General features: G+C 31.1%; 1 protein-coding gene across 1 annotated transcript; it reads left to right on the top strand.

The window, feature by feature from the left end:
- The first annotated feature begins 11,855 nt into the window (after window positions 1–11,855).
- On the top strand, window positions 11,856–15,849 carry LOC108323828 (metal transporter Nramp3). The gene is made up of 4 exons (XM_017556600.2): window positions 11,856–12,617; window positions 13,109–13,245; window positions 13,346–13,998; window positions 15,357–15,849. Exons 1-4 carry the CDS (start codon window positions 12,079–12,081, stop codon window positions 15,540–15,542), a joined length of 1,515 nt encoding a protein of 504 aa, XP_017412089.1. The 5' UTR covers window positions 11,856–12,078; the 3' UTR covers window positions 15,543–15,849.
- Window positions 15,850–17,922: the final 2,073 nt, after the last annotated feature.

Genomic DNA, 17,922 nt, shown 5'->3' with positions numbered 1-17,922 from the left:
GTATTGTATATATATCATAGACATCCCACCATTTGTTTATATAGAATTTTGTCCATCATTTGATTTCATTCAGATTTCTTAAATGTATTTATAATATCAATTAAGATTTCAACTCAATATTTGAAACATTTTCAACACATAAGTAATATATTTGTTTTTATGCATGAAAATTCCACCTTTAGTTTCCGTAAATTGCATCTCAAGAAAATAAGAGAGTTTATCCAAGTCATTCTTTTCAAATTTTGCCTTCATATCGTGCTTGAATGCATTGATTTCTTCAAAATTGCTCATTGGCACAGAAACACACTATTAGTAAGTCGAGCATATTTAATTCCTTTACGTGCACACATTTCAAAAAAAATTAATTATCAATAAATTTTATCTCGAAATGATGAAAGTCTAAAATAAAAACTTTGACATTCATTTTATTAATAAAATTTACATTATTAACAAATTTTATTAATGAAAACATCTATTGATAATAAATATTTTAAAATTCATAAATAAATTTGATTGTAGAGTGTTTTTGTTGTCTATAATTACACAATTTTTTTCCAAACAGTTTTGTTGAGCATCAGGGCTCATGATCATGAAATTGAAATGAACATACTTTTGGTGTCAATTCCAACTTTCGTGGGATAATCTCTAAATTAAGTATTGATGTCCACCCACCTAAATTCCAACCTTAAAAGTTCTATTGCTAGATAGTGGAACTCTCAACATCAATCTGTTGTTGACATAAAAAAACCTTCAACACTTTATGTTCCTTGTCATTGTATAGTTTTTTTCAGCAGTTGATTAAGTCTTAGCAAATTACTCTTCATCTTAGGGACATTCAATGCATTGGAAATATATGAATATTTTTTTATCTTTCTTCTGAATTGGAATCCTTCTTATTACCTTTACATCAAACAAACTATGATATATAAATTTCAATTTTTTCTTAAAAGTCTCATCATGACTCATGAATCACTCATTATGCTTAGTCATACCCACTTTCAAGATGCCAATAATCGAGTGTCAACTTTTCTTGTCAAATTTCTTCTTGTTCTTTCTAAACAAGGACAATGGCTTCTTTGTAGTTTTTTTTTATCATTTTTTTTATTTTTTTATTTTTTTATTTTTTTATTTTATTTTATTTTTGGATGTTCCCTTGTCCAGAGAACCTTCTTTGTCGATTTGGCTTGTAAAGGTTGATCAGAGTTCTTGTTACGATTTTTCTCCTTAATCCTCTAGTCACGTGCCTCTAAGAAACTCATTTGACTCCTTTATTGCAATCATATGCATTCTTTATTTGGTTTGTCACTGATCAAATCATGGTGAAGCAACTAGAGTTTATATGAAGCTCATAACTTCAAAAATCTCTTAGAAATCATCGATCCCGCTTTCACACCTATCATATAGTTCTTTTTGTTAAGAATCAGTAGCAACATAGGGAATCCAATGTGATTTTCACCCAACACTATTTTTCTCTCTGAAATTTATGATTTTGAACTTTACTCTTATACCATTGTCAGAACATAATAAACACAATTTATATTAGAATTTCAAATGTAAGTTTAAGTATTACATAGATAAAAGTAAAAAAAGTAAAATATTATATAAAGACGAAGATTCACTAATTCATTACCTTAAGAAGTTGAGTAAAAAAGAATTTGAATCTTTTATATAATTGAGTTTAAATCTCATTAATATTGTATTTCAATAACTTCGTTTTGGTATTTCAAGAACTTCGTCTTAGTTATAGGGTGAGACATTATTAATTTGTAACGTAACAAACTACTTATAAAAGTTTATGATTGTTAATGTCTAAATTACTGTTTTATTGATCTATAGTGTCTTAAATAATTGCATAAGCATATAATCTTTGTTCCTATTATTTGGTTTAAGGAAAAGTATTCTCACACTTTGGTGCACCTTTCTCTCAAAAAGAGGGACCAAGCCAACTCACCTTTTGTTTGTCTTTATGTCTCCCCTTTTTTTTCTTTCTAAACAATGAAAAAGGTGCAAAAGGGATTTTATAATGTGTATACATTTTAAAGTTAAGAAATGACGTTGAAAGAACGTAAGATGGGAATCGTTCATGTTTTGTGTCTCTCGATTGTTAAGGACTCAACTTTTGTCGTTATAGACTATGCAAGTTTTCCAAGTATTTATGCTTTTGCTCAATTGTTAAGTCCTAATTTATCAGCCAAAATTAACATAATTGATATTATTACATGGAAATTAATCAAAATTATAAAAACAGTAATATCCAACCATTTTTTTACTATACTATTTATTTTATGTATCCATTCTTTGGAACAAGTTCGAAGACAAGTATTTCCCAGAGATGTGTTTGACCAGGTAAGAAAATTAATTATTTTGACATTTGACTTTGACCAACAACATGTATTTAATTTAAAAATAAATTTGGTGGGCTTCCTAACTACTAATTTTTTTGCTTCCATTTAAGACAGATTGCAATAATCAGCTGAAATAGAACTGTGTTTTAAGCTAATATTTTCATATTAATTTATGCTACTTTTATTAGTTATGAAAGAAACATCTGATTTTCATTTTTCAAAAGCATGTAGAAAAAAAAATTAAGAAACAAAAAGGTATAGATAAATTCTACTCAATGAAAGTATACATATAATTTATCTGTGAAAAGTATAAAATAAAATTAAATGTATAAAATATTGAATTTTTTTAATTTTATCCAATACTTTGTCTTGCAATTCATGCGAAAATCAGTTACGTATTACAAATTAGAATAAACACATTTTCTTAATGTCTAATCCTATCAATACATAAAATAATATTTTTTTTTCTTTCATTACTTTTCTTTATTTGATATATAAATACCAAACAAAAGTTATATTCTTTGGAATATATATCAAATTATTTTATACAATAAATAAGATGAAAACACTATAAAATGTAAAAGTTCAAGGGAATTTTCTACCTTTTTATGGAGACATGCACACACTAATAATTGTTGTTAATTAGCTCTTAATACGCAAAATAAAAAGTACTAATCAGTTCCTTGTCACCCTATATTGGATTTGAGAGGAATGATGTGCAAAAGATTTGTATTTGCTATATTTTTTAAATGATTTGTAATTGAATTGTTTAATGTTATAAATAATTTCTGATAGAAATAATGTTATACTAAATAACTTAATTATAAAGTTAAATAAACAATGTCAAGTTAATATTAAAATAAAAGGTTAAATATATTCATATGTGAAATTGAAATTTATTTCTATCCAAAATTTTGGTAAATTTTAATCTTAAACTTTGAAAATAAATTAACATAGTGATTTTTGTAACACCCCGATTTAGGCGTTACAATTTATTTTCCACACAATACATATGTAATTTTTTTCTTTAACAAATTTCAACACCCATAAAATATTAAGTTCTTTATTACAACACAAGTCTTCTGAAAATAAAAGTCCACACAATTCATAAACTTCTGAAATTTAAAATTTCACATAGTTCGGAAATTCAAACATAGATCTATTTTAGAAATTCCCCATGTCTCGTTTTCCCCGCAGATCTCTCATCTTCTAAGCATTTTCAGAACCATCTTACTAACATCACAAGTGTGGCAATCAGTCAAATACATGCATCTCAAACATACTCAAAAACCAACTATTACACTGATACTTTATAATATTTCTCCAGTCAAAATCATCAGTCGATTCACTAGAGTCAATACAACATATTATTAATCTGCCTACTTACCAAAGCACAACAGTCAACAATCCTTCTGTCTACTTACCAAAGTAGTATAACCATGATATACTGATTACTTACCAAAGTAATCTAACAAGGTGATTTTTATTATCTACTTACCAAAGTAGTACAACAAGGTGATATTGTCTACTTACCAAAGTAGCACAATATGGTAATAGTGTCTACTTACCAAAGTAGTACAATGAGGTGATATTGTCTACTTAACAAAGTAGCACAATAAGGTGATATTGTCTACTTACCAAAGTAGCACAACAAGGTAATATTCAGCCTACTTACCAAAGTAGTACGGTTTATATTAAATTCACCTCTCATTTTCCCACCTACTTACCAAAGTAGTGTCCGGCTTCAAACATCTTCCCCTCTCGACTTACCAAAGTCGTAGGAAAATAAATAAAAATTCAGATTTACAATTATGGCAATAATGCCTATACTACCCATCCAAATTTACCATCAATTTATTTACAATTCATGATTTAACTCAAATAATTATTACAACTCAGAATGTTCAATATAATTAAATTTTATAATATAGAATGTATTATATTACTCATCCTCCAATCTCCAAAATACAACTACACATACAATTTAAAGATATAATTATCTAAGTTTTTACTCAATGCAAATAAATTTACTATTTCGTGAAAAGATTTTTCTTCACTCATATCATTAATTACAGATCTGAACCAATCAAACTAATAATCAGCATGTTTAACTCATATGGTAAAATTTTCAGTCCAATCCAACAGTTAATGAGGCGGAAATCATAATTTTTGTATAAATGATCCAAAAACATAAATTAAGCAATATTGAGATCCCTGAGAAGATACGAAATTAATATCTCTAAATATGTAACTCCGATCTAAAATCCGAACGGTCGAAGTATGCCACTATCTTTTAGGAACAACATACTAAAAGTTCAGATTAATCTAACGGTTATCTAAGTAGATATGGAGATTTTACCGATGTAACTCAGAGACAGAAATTTAATTGGTTCTCGGTTAAACTCAAAATGCGGAATGAATTCCTCTAAGCACAGACATCTAATTCCAAATCTGAACGGTCAAGATCACTTAATATGTCTTATGAACTACATACTAAAGTTTGGGCTCAATCTAACGGTAGATGAAATATATACGAAATTTGTACCATGATAACTTAAGAACAGCAATACAGTGTTCATCCGATTGTTTCACACTTTCGAAATTTCTTTCTTTAAACATAGACATTCAATTACAAATCCGATCGGTCAAATTGTATTAATATGTCCTAAGAATCATATATAAAATTTTGAGATTGATCTAACGGTTAAATAGGTCAAAATCTATATTTTTACCGAGACAACTTAGTAACAAAACTACAGGGTAACTAATTTACTCAAACTTGCAGTATTTATTTCTCCAAGTACAGACTTCTATTTTCAAATCCGAACGGTCAAAGTTTAGTAATAGTTCTTAGGATTCACATACTAAAAGTTTAGCTAAATCCTACGGTGAAAACAATTAATAGAAATTTTTCACCACAGTAACTCGAAAATAAGAAATTATAATCATGAAAACCAAATTTTACACAAGTCAATATATAACCACCATTACCAAATTTTAACACATTCATACTCATATTCATGATCATAATCAAGAAAGGATTAGCTCCCCTACCTCTTCTCCTTGCAAGAAATTCTTCACTCTTGATACTCCTAGACCACCACCTTAAACTCTTCTTCAAAGAGAGCAACTCCTCTCCTCCTTCCTAGACCAAGTCAGTCTCCACACTTAGGACACTTAGGATTTTCGTTCACCTCCCACCAAGGACCTCTCTACTCTCCCCCAAAATTCCAAATCTGATTTGGAATTAAAAGAAGATGCCTTAGACAACTAAGGACCCATGCACTTGGTACTTAGCAATAATAAACAACCAATGAACCATCCTAAACCATTTTTTTTCAGCCCTAAAACATGGTAGGAAAGTCTCCAAAGGGTCCCAAAATGTTCTCCTAGTGCAGAACACAACTTATCCACTCCAAAAAAAATCGCAACTTGTAAAAATGTACCTAAAATTAAGGTTGGACGCTAGCCCCTGGACAGCAACACTGTCACGTTTTCCCCAGCTCAGTTAGACCCCTTCCCGAAGTCCAAAATATGAGTATGAGTAGTCAAATTGAAGCTATTTGAGTCTAGTTTCCAATAAAACAAAAATCAACTCAATTGGAGTTTGGTAGAGAGAGTAATAAGCAAAACAGTCATCATAGGTCAAAACTGAACATACCTGAGCGTGATTAACGTTTCCGAGTTTTAATAATTTTACTGCAGCTAGCCCGGTAGTCCAAAAATTTATATTTATATGTCCAATTAAAGATATTTGAGTCTAGTTTCCAATAAAACAAGAATCAACTCAATTGATATTTTATACAAAAAGTTATAATTAAAATAGTAAACCATGTCAAACCTGACAGCATTCCATTTTACATTATAACTTGAACTTTTTACAACTTGGTAAATTCTTGAGGTTTTAGGGTCTTACAATTTTAACTTAATTATATTAAACATGTTAAACACGTTTTATTTTAGTATTTGAATTAATTATTCCGTTTATTATATTCATGCTTTAATATTAACGGAAAAATATGTTTCACATATTAATTTTTTTTAATGTAATTGAATTAAAAGAAATATATTCATTTGTTTTAGGTTTATAGATCAAATGTATTAAAATTTATGAATTTCTATTTTACATCATAATTCAATAACTACAAGATATTTAACTCTAAAATAATCTACAAACTCAATAACTTAAATCAGTTTTAGAAAAATCTATGCCCAAACAATAACAATGATTTTATTATTAATATAATATTTTGGTTTGATTGGTCATGCTAATTAGGTTCAACTCAACAACTCAATAGACAGCCCATTTTATTTAAGTTCCACAAAATAAATACAATTCAACTACCAAGTTTAATTCAGTGAATTGTAGGTGAAATCTGCAAGACTAATTGAGTTTGCAAATTGATTTTTCTCACTTATAAGATAATTTTATCATTTATAATTTTTAATTATTGCAAGTATATGATCGATTTTATATTTTTAATTCTTAAAAATATAGGTCAAAACCTTATAAATATTTTAAAATTGATTTTATCTTTGACATAACACATTTAAATATGTGGCCCCAATAATATATATATATATATCATATTGTTACTAAATAATAATAATAAAATAAAATGTTTTATTTATAAGAATGCAAGAGAAAATATGTGGGTGCAAACTAAAATTCCCCTTAAAAATTTCGGTTATCTACCGTAGCCCAAGTTAAATTTAGGGTTGGTATGTTCTATAGGTAACTTGATCCGTCCCAGGGTTGGAAAACTATCTACAGGGAATTCTACCTCATGTTTTCTTCATGCACTTCCATACTTTTTAAATTTTCAATTATATTTTGAAATTCATAGAAAAAGATAGTTTAATTTTTTTTTGTTTTAATCATAGTCTCCCATTGTATAATCAGGAAATATTTCAGATTATATAATTTGAAATTCAAAAATATTACTTTTACACATTGTGATACAATTAGAAATGTAAAATTTTAAATATATAATCTGTAATAAAAATTTAAATTCTGAATTGTGTAATCTATAATATAATTTGAAAGACAATTCAGAATATAAATTTGAAATACAATTCAGAATATAAATTAGAATTATATAATTTGTAATACAAAATTCATTTTGTATTGTATAACTCAATCAGTAATATAAATTTGGAAGTCAACATGGAGATACCAAATTTTCAAAAGGAATAACTAAATCATTTCATTAGGACTATGCATATGTGCAGAAAGAAAACATGGAAGTGCAGGAAGAAATCCCTCTATCTATCGCTTTCCCAGAAAATGATATAGAATGGAGCGGCCCGAAATATGTGGTTCATTGTGAAAAAATGGGCTCGGTTCACCTGAAAATAAGAGAGAAAATTTTCGATTTTCTTCTTTGAATGTTCAATGAAGAAGAGAAATCCATACATACTGATTTAACTTAACTAAAATTTAAGTGTCTGATAAATTTGACTTACAAAACTAAGAAAATTGTTATGGGATCTCTCAAGTTAAATTATTTAGTATTAATATTTTTTGATTTGGTTTGTAGCCTCGTATTTATAATTAGTTTTTTTTGTAAGTTATAATTGAAGTTGATTGATTCGAGTTTATAATTTTTTATTTTTTTTCTATTATTTATTTATTTTAACTATCTTTACCAGAATATTGAGTTGGCTGTACTTAAAAGATCAGTTAATCGAATAAGGTTATGCTAATAATTCATATTTATTTTATAATTAGTAGTTAATAATAAATAATGGTTTCTTTATAGTAAGAAAAAAAAAGTTGTAAGGATGGTTTTCGTATTTTGGTAGTTTTTTCTTGTAAAAATTTTGGTTCTTTATAATGATTTTAGAATTTTTTTTTACTAATTAGATTGTAAAATGTCTATGAATACATAACCATCAGTATTAAGTGCAGGTAAATAAACTATAAATCAAGGTAGCAAAAGGTCTACCACAACTTCCTAGTCTCATATGCAAAGCAAGATTATCCAATTAGATCGGTAAAATATCTACTAATATACAATATAAGCATGAAGTGTTTACTATTTCAAATCAAAAGTATTCAATGAGTGAACTTGAAAATCAAAGCTTATTGAAGTCACTTGGAAGCAAAGAAGCTTCAATGGCAAAAACTGAAGGTATGGTTTTATTAGAAAACTTTTCTTAATTAGATACCTCAACATAAAGTTAAGTTATAATTAATAATAGAGAAATTGCAGTTTCTTCAAGTGTTTTTCTAATAGACGTGTATCAAAATATCACCTTCCGTGTAATGGACTAGAAGGATAGACTAATGTCAAATGAGTCTTCAATACCCCATAGTCTTGATTGTAAGTAGAGTTGTCAAAACGGGTCATCCGACTCGACCCAGTCCGGCCCATCACGGATTGGTCACTTAGTGAGCCAACCCAACCCAACTAATTTATTAGCGAGTCAGAAAAATTCGAATTCAGCCTGACTCACCACGGGTTGGTGGGTAAACAGGTTGGCTCATTGACTCACTTAATTTTATAATTTTTTTTAATTAAAAAAAATTACAAACTTTCTATAATTCAAAACTAAACAAATTTCACTCCAGTGTTTAATTAATTTTGAAAATAAGGAACTTAAATAATTTTTTTAAACAAAAACAAAATAATAAATATTTTTTATAAATGTAAAATTAAATTTTAATAAAATAAAATTAGGTAGATGGGTTGGTGGACCAATCTGACTCACCATGGGTTTAACCTGCATGAGTCGAGTTTAAATGAGCCGGGTTGAAATCTGACATGTATAAAAAAGTACAATTTTTTCAAACTCAACCCGACTCAAACTCGTGATGGATCGGATTGACTCGCAGATTGTGACCAATTTTGACAGTTCTAAGACAAACTTTTGTGTTCATAGTCCAATCTTATATTTTATTGCGAGTTGAAATCAGTGTATTTCAGGTTAAATCAAAACTTAATATATTATCATCTATTCATTTTGGAAACAAAGAAGTTGGAGGGATGAAGTAAATTTTTGCATTTAGTTCAATATGTTACATTATTTTACAATGTTTACGTAAAGACAGAGGTTCGCAACAGAGTGACTCTTTTTGCTGCTTAATAATTTTTCTGTTATATACTTTTGACTTAGTACTCTTTGAATAGGTTTTGTATTATTTCTTTAATTGGTGTCTTTTGGTGAAAATAAAGCCTGAATGTGAAATAATTGAATTCGGTTACTGTGAAAAAGGAAGAAATCATTGATAAATCAACAGTTATCAACAAGAATATCGAATCAAATTCAGATAACTGTAAATTTCTTGTTGTTATTTTGCTTCTTTTTTTTATCAAATGGTTCATTTTCTATTGTTCTTATTTTATGCAATAGTGGACTGTTATATTTGGCAGTATTTTTGGTTTACTTTAATGTTAAATGTAAACTATTTCGTTTGAAAGAACTATTTCATTTCTTAAATCGTGTAGTTTATTATAATTATGTCATATTAAACTATTTTATTTAATATTATTTTTACTCTGCTTAAATTATGTAGTTTTATTATAATTATAACTAATTAAAGTCCAGATATGTTAGTTATGAGATACGCCCTCCCCCATTCATTTTTTTTTCTTTTCTTTCACCCTCTCACTCTGTAAAATACTTTTATCTCTTTTCTCTAAATCTTTTCTATCATATCTCATATTTTTTATAATCTAATCACACTATTTATAGTAGTTGAAGAATTAGAAAATATTTTTACCCATTCAAATTTTCAAACATTATAAGTTTTTATTTACTTGATAATTTTTTGTTTTTTTTTTACTTTTCATATATTGTTGTCACTAGTATTAGTGAAATAAGTTGAAAAAAACATTTTATATATTGAATTTATGCTATGTTTGGATACTTTTTTTTAAGTATCTAAATTTAGAATAGTTTTATTGTTTGGATTATAAAATTCTTTTGTTTTGAGGATAGTTTTTTAGGTAAGGATAGCTATTATATTTTTATATAACTATATGATAGATGAGTGGTATGCGATGGTAGCTTAATCAATAGATTTTGTTTTCTATTGAAGAATTGTGATTGGTTGAAAAATCTGTTTAAACTTTAACATTGTTAAAATTTGTTTGGTAAATGATTTTTGAGATGTTTTTAATTGAATCTCCTTTTTATGTTGATCTATGCAAGTATAAATTACATTATGAACGTTTTCTTATGATAATTTATGAAATTGATGAATTTAATTATGTATATTTTGAGTTAAAAGGTTAAAACTCATTTGAAATAAATAAATAATAGTGTTTGAGTAAATCAATGTGTGATTACTATTGAATTGTTTAGAAGTTGTTTTATCTGAAATTTTATTGAAAATACTTTTAAGATGTATTGATTATGTTATTTAAGTTAGTTTTTCTGGTATGTTTGTCAATAACTAATTTTTTGGAGAAATGACAATAGAAGAGAAATTGAGATTGATTTCTGTCTCATTTTCGTATAAACAAAAATGAAGCTTAAAATATCCATTCTTTCAATCCTATTTTCACTGCGAAAGTAACGTTGTAACTCAATTCATTTTTTTTCTTCTAATTTTCACTCAAGCTAAACCAATCAATTTTGTTTTTTCTCTTTCTTTTTTTACTTTTATATAAAAGAAATTTCATTTCATTTTTTAAGTTGTACAATTTAAAAATAAAAAATAACTTTTGAATTATATAATTATTTTTTAAGCTTTCAAATTATATAACTAGAAAAAAATAATTTTTAAATTATAATTTAAAAGTTAAATGATTTTTAAATTATCTAATTCAAAAATTATTTTTTCTTAATTTCTTCCATTTCTAAAAATTATTTTTGATGAAAATTATTTTTAATTTTTAAATTGTAAGATTTAAAAAGAAAAAATAACTTTAAAATTATATAATATAGAAACCTTTTTATGTACAGATGCAGTACAGTAAGAAACATAGGTAGGTAGCTGGCAGTGTGAAGGCACGTGTATCCAGTAGTTCTCCACCACCATCGCTGTTGCACGCTCCTGGAGGCCCGCCAACGTTTGTCAGCTTCTGCTCCCTTCTTCTTCCATTGTCGTTACTCTCTCTGTCGCCATGCTTATTGCTGTAAACATATCCGTATCTTAGGAAAATCTTCTACTTTAAAAAAAAAAAAAAACTTAAATTCGTGATCATAGGAACAACTTCTGCATAAGCTTAAAAAGAATTAAAACTTGTATGTTTCTGCATAACTGCAATTTATAAGTATGGTTCGTTTAGAAGATGTTGTGACTTTATTATGATTTTATCATCCACTTGGTTCTCATTTTGTAGAAATTTGAATGGAATGAAGAACAGTACCAGCAATTTAAAATCGTACTTAACATAAATTCATAGAAATTGTCTCATGATCTAAATTGTGCTACAACACAACATTTGTGCATCGAAGATCTCACTTAATTTTTCTTAAAAATTTGCGAATGGGAAGGAAATAACACGTTTTGGTGCTTTGAAGGAAACCAGTTATGGAAAAGCTGACGTGTAGAGGATGGTGGTACGCACACAAAGATATATTCCATATGCGTGCTGCACACACTCTCACCATGGGCCAAGATCACGAACGAAGTCCTCCACCTCATGTAAACACATCACAAGATTGAGACGGCACGTGACATGGTGACACTCACAGCACCCTTTACCATTAAAATAATCCAAAAGGGGTAGCTTTTATTCGTCAACGTCTCTTCTCGCTGCACTGATAAGATTCCAACGCCATGTCTGGGAACACGGAAGAGCAGCCATTGTTGCCGGACTCCTTTCAGGCAGAAGAGGAGCTGCAAGAAACTGCCTACGAATCCTCGGAGAAGATCGTGGTCGTGGGAATCGACGAGTCCGATAGCGAGGACAATTGGGGGAGAGTGCCTCCTTTCTCATGGAAGAAGCTATGGCTCTTTACTGGGCCGGGCTTTCTCATGAGCATAGCGTTTCTGGACCCGGGCAACCTCGAGGGGGACCTTCAGGCCGGAGCTATTGCCGGCTACTCCCTGCTGTGGCTTTTGATGTGGGCAACGGCCATGGGCCTCTTGATCCAGCTCCTCTCCGCCCGCCTCGGCGTCGCCACCGGGAAGCACCTCGCTGAACTCTGCAGGGAAGAGTACCCTGCGTGGGCCCGGATAGTGCTTTGGATCATGGCCGAACTCGCTCTCATTGGCTCTGATATTCAGGAAGTTATTGGAAGCGCTATTGCCATCAGGATTCTCAGTCGTGGGGTTGTGCCCCTTTGGGCGGGAGTCGTCATCACTGCTCTTGATTGGTAATTTCATTGCTCCGATGTTGTACTTGTTTGTGTTGTGCGTGTTACTGTAATTTTCAAATTGCAGAACTACTATTTATGTCTATGTACTTACCACATTTTTTTATTGCAATATTTGCCTAAATTCCTTCCTTCATTAAGCTGTCAGAGATGTTGATAGATCGTGTCCCAGCCATGATAAATTATGGGTTGTTCTGTCGCTGGGGTTGGTTTATACATATGATTGCTATTTAAGTTCAAAAGTGAAGTTGAAGTCATCATTGTATTTTTTTTTTAAGGAGATATTGTACAGATATTAGGAAATATAAGGTATTGGCCACTATCATGAATAGATTCTACCTGGGTATGTTTATTTTCCCAAAAATAACTATACCAAAATGCTTAGACCTCTCTACTACCCATAGCATTTTTTGTTATGTTTTACTATGTCTGCCTTCAGGGTAATCCAAAATTAAACATGGGTACATGTATATTTTGTTGCTTTTTTGTAGTTTTATTTTTCTCTTTCTAGAGAACTATGGTGTGAGGACACTGGAAGCTCTTTTTGCTGTTCTCATTGGTGTGATGGCAATCTCGTTCGCGTGGATGTTTGGTGAAGCAAAGCCCAGTGGCAAGGAACTGCTTCTTGGTAAGGAATTTTAACACATTAGTCATTACAAGTCATTACAAGTAAGTGTCAGGTCCCTTTTGTTTTGAATCTCATGGAGGGTTTGATTTTGTATCTGCAGGCGTTTTGATTCCAAAACTCAGCTCTAGAACTATACAACAGGCTGTTGGAGTTGTGGGGTGCCTTATTATGCCGCACAATGTGTTCTTGCACTCTGCTCTCGTTCAGTCAAGGCAGGTTGACCGCAGCAAGAAAGGCCGGGTTCAAGAAGCTCTTAATTATTACTCTATAGAGTCCACCCTTGCCCTTGTTGTCTCCTTTATCATAAATATATTTGTGACAACAGTGTTCGCCAAGGGTTTTTATGGTTCTGAACTTGCAAACAGCATTGGTCTTGCAAATGCAGGACAGTATCTTGAGGAGACATATGGGGGTGGACTTTTTCCAATTTTATACATATGGGGTATTGGGTTATTAGCAGCAGGTCAAAGTAGCACTATTACTGGTACTTATGCTGGACAATTCATCATGGGAGGTTTTCTAAATTTGAGATTAAAGAAGTGGATGAGGGCATTGATTACTCGAAGTTGTGCAATAATCCCAACCATGATAGTTGCTCTTTTATTTGACACCTCCGAGGGATCGTTAGATGTTCTGAATGAGTGGCTCAATGTTCTTCAGTCAGTTCAAATCCCCTTTGCACTTATTCCCTTGCTTTATCTGGTGTCAAAGGAGCAGATAATGGGCACTTTCAGAATTGGCTATGTTCTCAAGGTATATATATTGTCATTCAATCTGCATTTTAATCTCACTGGTCACTTATGTGATGCTACTATTAGTTTATGTATGTGATAATGGACTTTATGATGCCAACTTAATTCATTTTACACGAGATTGCTGTCTGTATATGCTTATATTGTTTGGTCAATGGTATCAAACTTCAAATTTAACTAGGAAGGATATAATTTAGAAATTACACGATATATAGATCCCTTTTCTTCTTGGTTTTGGAGACAATTTAGAACTTACTCAATGGACCCCTTATCTCTTTGCAATTTCGAGTTTGATTCTGAACAGACAAATTATTAGGCTTGATTTTACTTCTGCCTTGAGAATTGGAAAATGTGTGATGGACTACTACCGTTCCATCTTCTTCCTTTATGATCATACGTATAATGGAATGTTTTTTATCTTGCAAATAACTATCCCGTGTCATTATAAGTACATAATAAAGTACCACGGAGTTTTTTTTAATCCTTTGTTACTTGTCATTGTAATAATGATTTGTTCAATATGAATATGTTATGCAACATAATAAATATTCCTGCTGCTAGAAACGGCACAGATGACAGCATTGATATTACTTTGTTGCAGAAAAGTATGCATCGATTCTTCCTCTTTTCTCGAGGGCGTTATTTCTCTTTTTGTCCTCATTTATTTCAAGTTGCCATTAAATGACTTAATACGTCATTAGTATTATTTATACATGAAGCCCACATATTTGAAATAGTCGATCATTCACTTGCATGCGAGGTTTGCTTCATACGCAAATGCAGGCATAATTATTTTTGTTGCGGAATTTGATTGTGTTAGAAAATTAATCTAGTGTTGGGGGATATAGTGGAAAATAGGGGATGGTGTCACTTCCTTTCCTTCATTCTGCTGGGTCTATGACTGTGGAGTGTATGTATTGTTATTTTGGATATTCTTTAGAATCGAACTCTAACGTCCAATATTTCAAATCTATGAAAGAACTCCCACTTGAATTCTTTGTCCGTAACAGTTTGGAGAAACAGATGCCCCATTTGATACTGATTTGCATTTATTAATGTAAGAAGATAATATCTGTCTGTGTTGTATTACCTGGGTAGATAGGTTGACATACATTTTGATAATATAACTTTAGGTATAGTAGACAAAATATACGTTTTAAAATTTTGCTTCTTTCCTTTCATTGTTCTTTTGGATCTGGTGAATTGATGCTGTGCGTTTTCTCCATTGAAATTTCTCAGTTTTTTTGGCTTTTAGAGGATTTTCTGTGGATCTTGAATGCATTTATTTGGTTTCTGTCCCAAATTATGTTCATAGTCTGTTCTCATTAAGTACTGAATTGACTTATGACATGGATGCAGATTACATCATGGCTTGTGGCTGCTCTGGTGATAGTGATTAATGGCTATCTTTTGATGGAATTCTTTTCCTCCGAAGTTAATGGTCCCTTGTTTGGCGCTGTAGTGGGTGCAATAACTGCTGCATATGTTGCATTCTTACTATACCTTATATGGAGGGCCATTGCTTTTTACCTTGGCAAAGCATAATACGACCAAAGACAAATTGCTCATTCAGAGAGTTAAGTGATCAATCTTTAAATATGCAGAATAGGAAGTGTGGTCCATTTTCTCGCCATTGTTATTAGTATGACTAGTCGATGCATTGGGCAGTGGCACCTTACTGTTTGCCTGTAACTATAAACTATGGCAGATGGCAGAGTAGATTTTAGCACTGTGTAATGTGTTACTGTCCAATTTTGTTGTCAAAATGCCTTGGAAGAACACTAATTAGTTGAGGCAACCTTCGAAGCTTAATGTGCAAGCAATAAAAGTAGTTCTTTTCTTTTTCTTTTTCCTTGCTCTTGTTCATATTCTATCCGAGGAGCTGTGATAAATAAGGTTATACCAAATAATCAAAGCTACTTGGTAATATAATCTCTTAAGGTAACAATTTGATCAGAGTTTTAATATTATTATATTATAAATCAATAGTCCAAATAACTTATTATTGAGATAATCTAAAGGATCTCATTAAACCTCTTAACTTGTGATAGAATATACAACCCTCATGGTTTCTTTATTTTTTTTATTTAGAGAATAAGGGATAGAAAAGAATGAGAAAAAACTACATAAAAAGTGAGAAAATGTTTTAGTTGCTTGATATGATAATTAAGGGAAATGAAAGAAATTTAAAAACAGAAACATGTTCCTCACTATAGTACAAAGTGAGAAACAAATATTTATATAAATGGTATAATTGAGATCCCTTTGTCGGATAACTAGAAGATATCATCGTATAATGATTTGGATGAAACATTTGGATTGTTATGAACCAAATGACACTTTACACAAAGAATGATGTCATTTGGTGCAAGGTTTTATCTTCTGAAGGAGAAAGCCCTAACTTGGTTCTTGTTGCTGACAACCAACTTAATAAATTGTTTTGCGACCATCCGAGCAAGATTCGAAGCTTAATTCGTAACACGTTAACCACATAACCTAACATCGATCGCTTTAGTCAATGTTAGGAAAGAGAAAGAGGAGTCCCTTTGGGCTTTCATGGAGAGTTTCAGGAAGGTGTCTTTGCAAATCCGAAACCTTAGTCTGGTTGTGGCCATACACCACTTAATTACAACATTATGACCGAAACCATTCAGTACAACTTATGTATGAAGCCTGCTTATAACATGAACCAACTAAGGGGGAGAGAGGCCAAGTACATGCAGGTGGAATATATGAGGGACTTTCGCAATTAGAAGTGTGCAAAAACATTTGGAGGAGAAAAAAAGTTGCGGACAAGAAATCGTGTGGGGGCAAAGAAAAATCTCAACATAAGAGGCCCCAAAAATCTCAAGGAAGTTTAGAGGCTAGTTCGTATGCTCACCTCATTTTTCAAATTTTCACCTTGGTTGATTGAAAAGATAAAGCCAATTTTGAAGGATATGAGGAAGAATACGACGATGAGATGAGACGAACAGAGTGAAGCGACATTTAAGGAAGTCAAAGCAGTCCTCACCAACTCTCTCATAATGTCTCGAATGATAAACGATGAAAAGGTGCAGTTGTATTTGTTAGTATCGGACGAGGTCATTAACACAAAACTCACGCAGGAAAACCTCGAGCAGATACCAATATACTTCATGAGTTAAGTACTATAAGACATCAAGATCCGATATCAGCTGATCGAGAAAGTCATTCTAGCATTGCTAATTATTGCCCGACGACTCAGACCTTATTTTTAAAGTCATCAAGTTGTCGTACGAACCAACAATTCCATCGCGAAAATACTTAAAACGCTTGATCTGGTAAAGAGAATGATTGCATGGGTGGTGGAGCTGTTAGAGTTTGATCTCAAGTTTGAATTGAGAGGCTTTATTAAAGGCCAACACCTCGCTGACTTCACATATGAACTGCTGGGTTCTCAGAGCGAACAAACCAACCAATGTTGGACCATGTACATGGACGGGTCGTTAGACAAATGGGGGAGGAGCATACATAACTTTGGAAGGGTCAAATGAGTATGCTTGGAACACTCCCTGGTTTTCAAGTTTAAGGTGTCTAACAATCAAGCCAAGTACAAAATCCTAACAGCAAAACTGACAGATTTGGGAGCACAAAGACTGAAATTCATGACTGACTCACAAGTAGTGGTTGGCCAAGTACAAGGAAGCTATCAAGTAAAAAATGACTTGTTTTACCAGTACTATCACAAAGTGACATAGTTGATGAAGGAATTCGAAGAAGCCACCATTAAGCATAGGCTTTGAATGGAGAACATTCGAACAAACCTGTCATCTAATCTAGTAGAAGGAAAAGAAAAAAGGCAGTTAAAAATCGTAATAAAACAAGTGTTAACGAAGCCCATGATCAACAAATGTATGAGAACCTCCATGATTGATCCAAATGATTGGAGAATAAAAATTTATGC

Source organism: Vigna angularis, chromosome 1 (genome assembly GCF_016808095.1).
Source record: "Vigna angularis cultivar LongXiaoDou No.4 chromosome 1, ASM1680809v1, whole genome shotgun sequence".
NCBI classification, from domain to species: domain Eukaryota; kingdom Viridiplantae; phylum Streptophyta; class Magnoliopsida; order Fabales; family Fabaceae; genus Vigna; species Vigna angularis.
This window is presented reverse-complemented; position numbering and strand designations above follow the sequence as displayed.

Excerpts from the sequence above, each read along its gene's own strand:
- LOC108323828 (XM_017556600.2), top strand. The coding sequence starts at position 12,079 with ATGTCTGGGAACACGGAAGAGCAGCCATTGTTGCCGGACTCCTTTCAG. Across the intron at positions 12,618-13,108 it reads GTCATCACTGCTCTTGATTG|TTTTATTTTTCTCTTTCTAG; the intron begins GTAATTTCATTG and ends GCTTTTTTGTAG. Across the intron at positions 13,246-13,345 it reads TGGCAAGGAACTGCTTCTTG|GCGTTTTGATTCCAAAACTC; the intron begins GTAAGGAATTTT and ends TTGTATCTGCAG.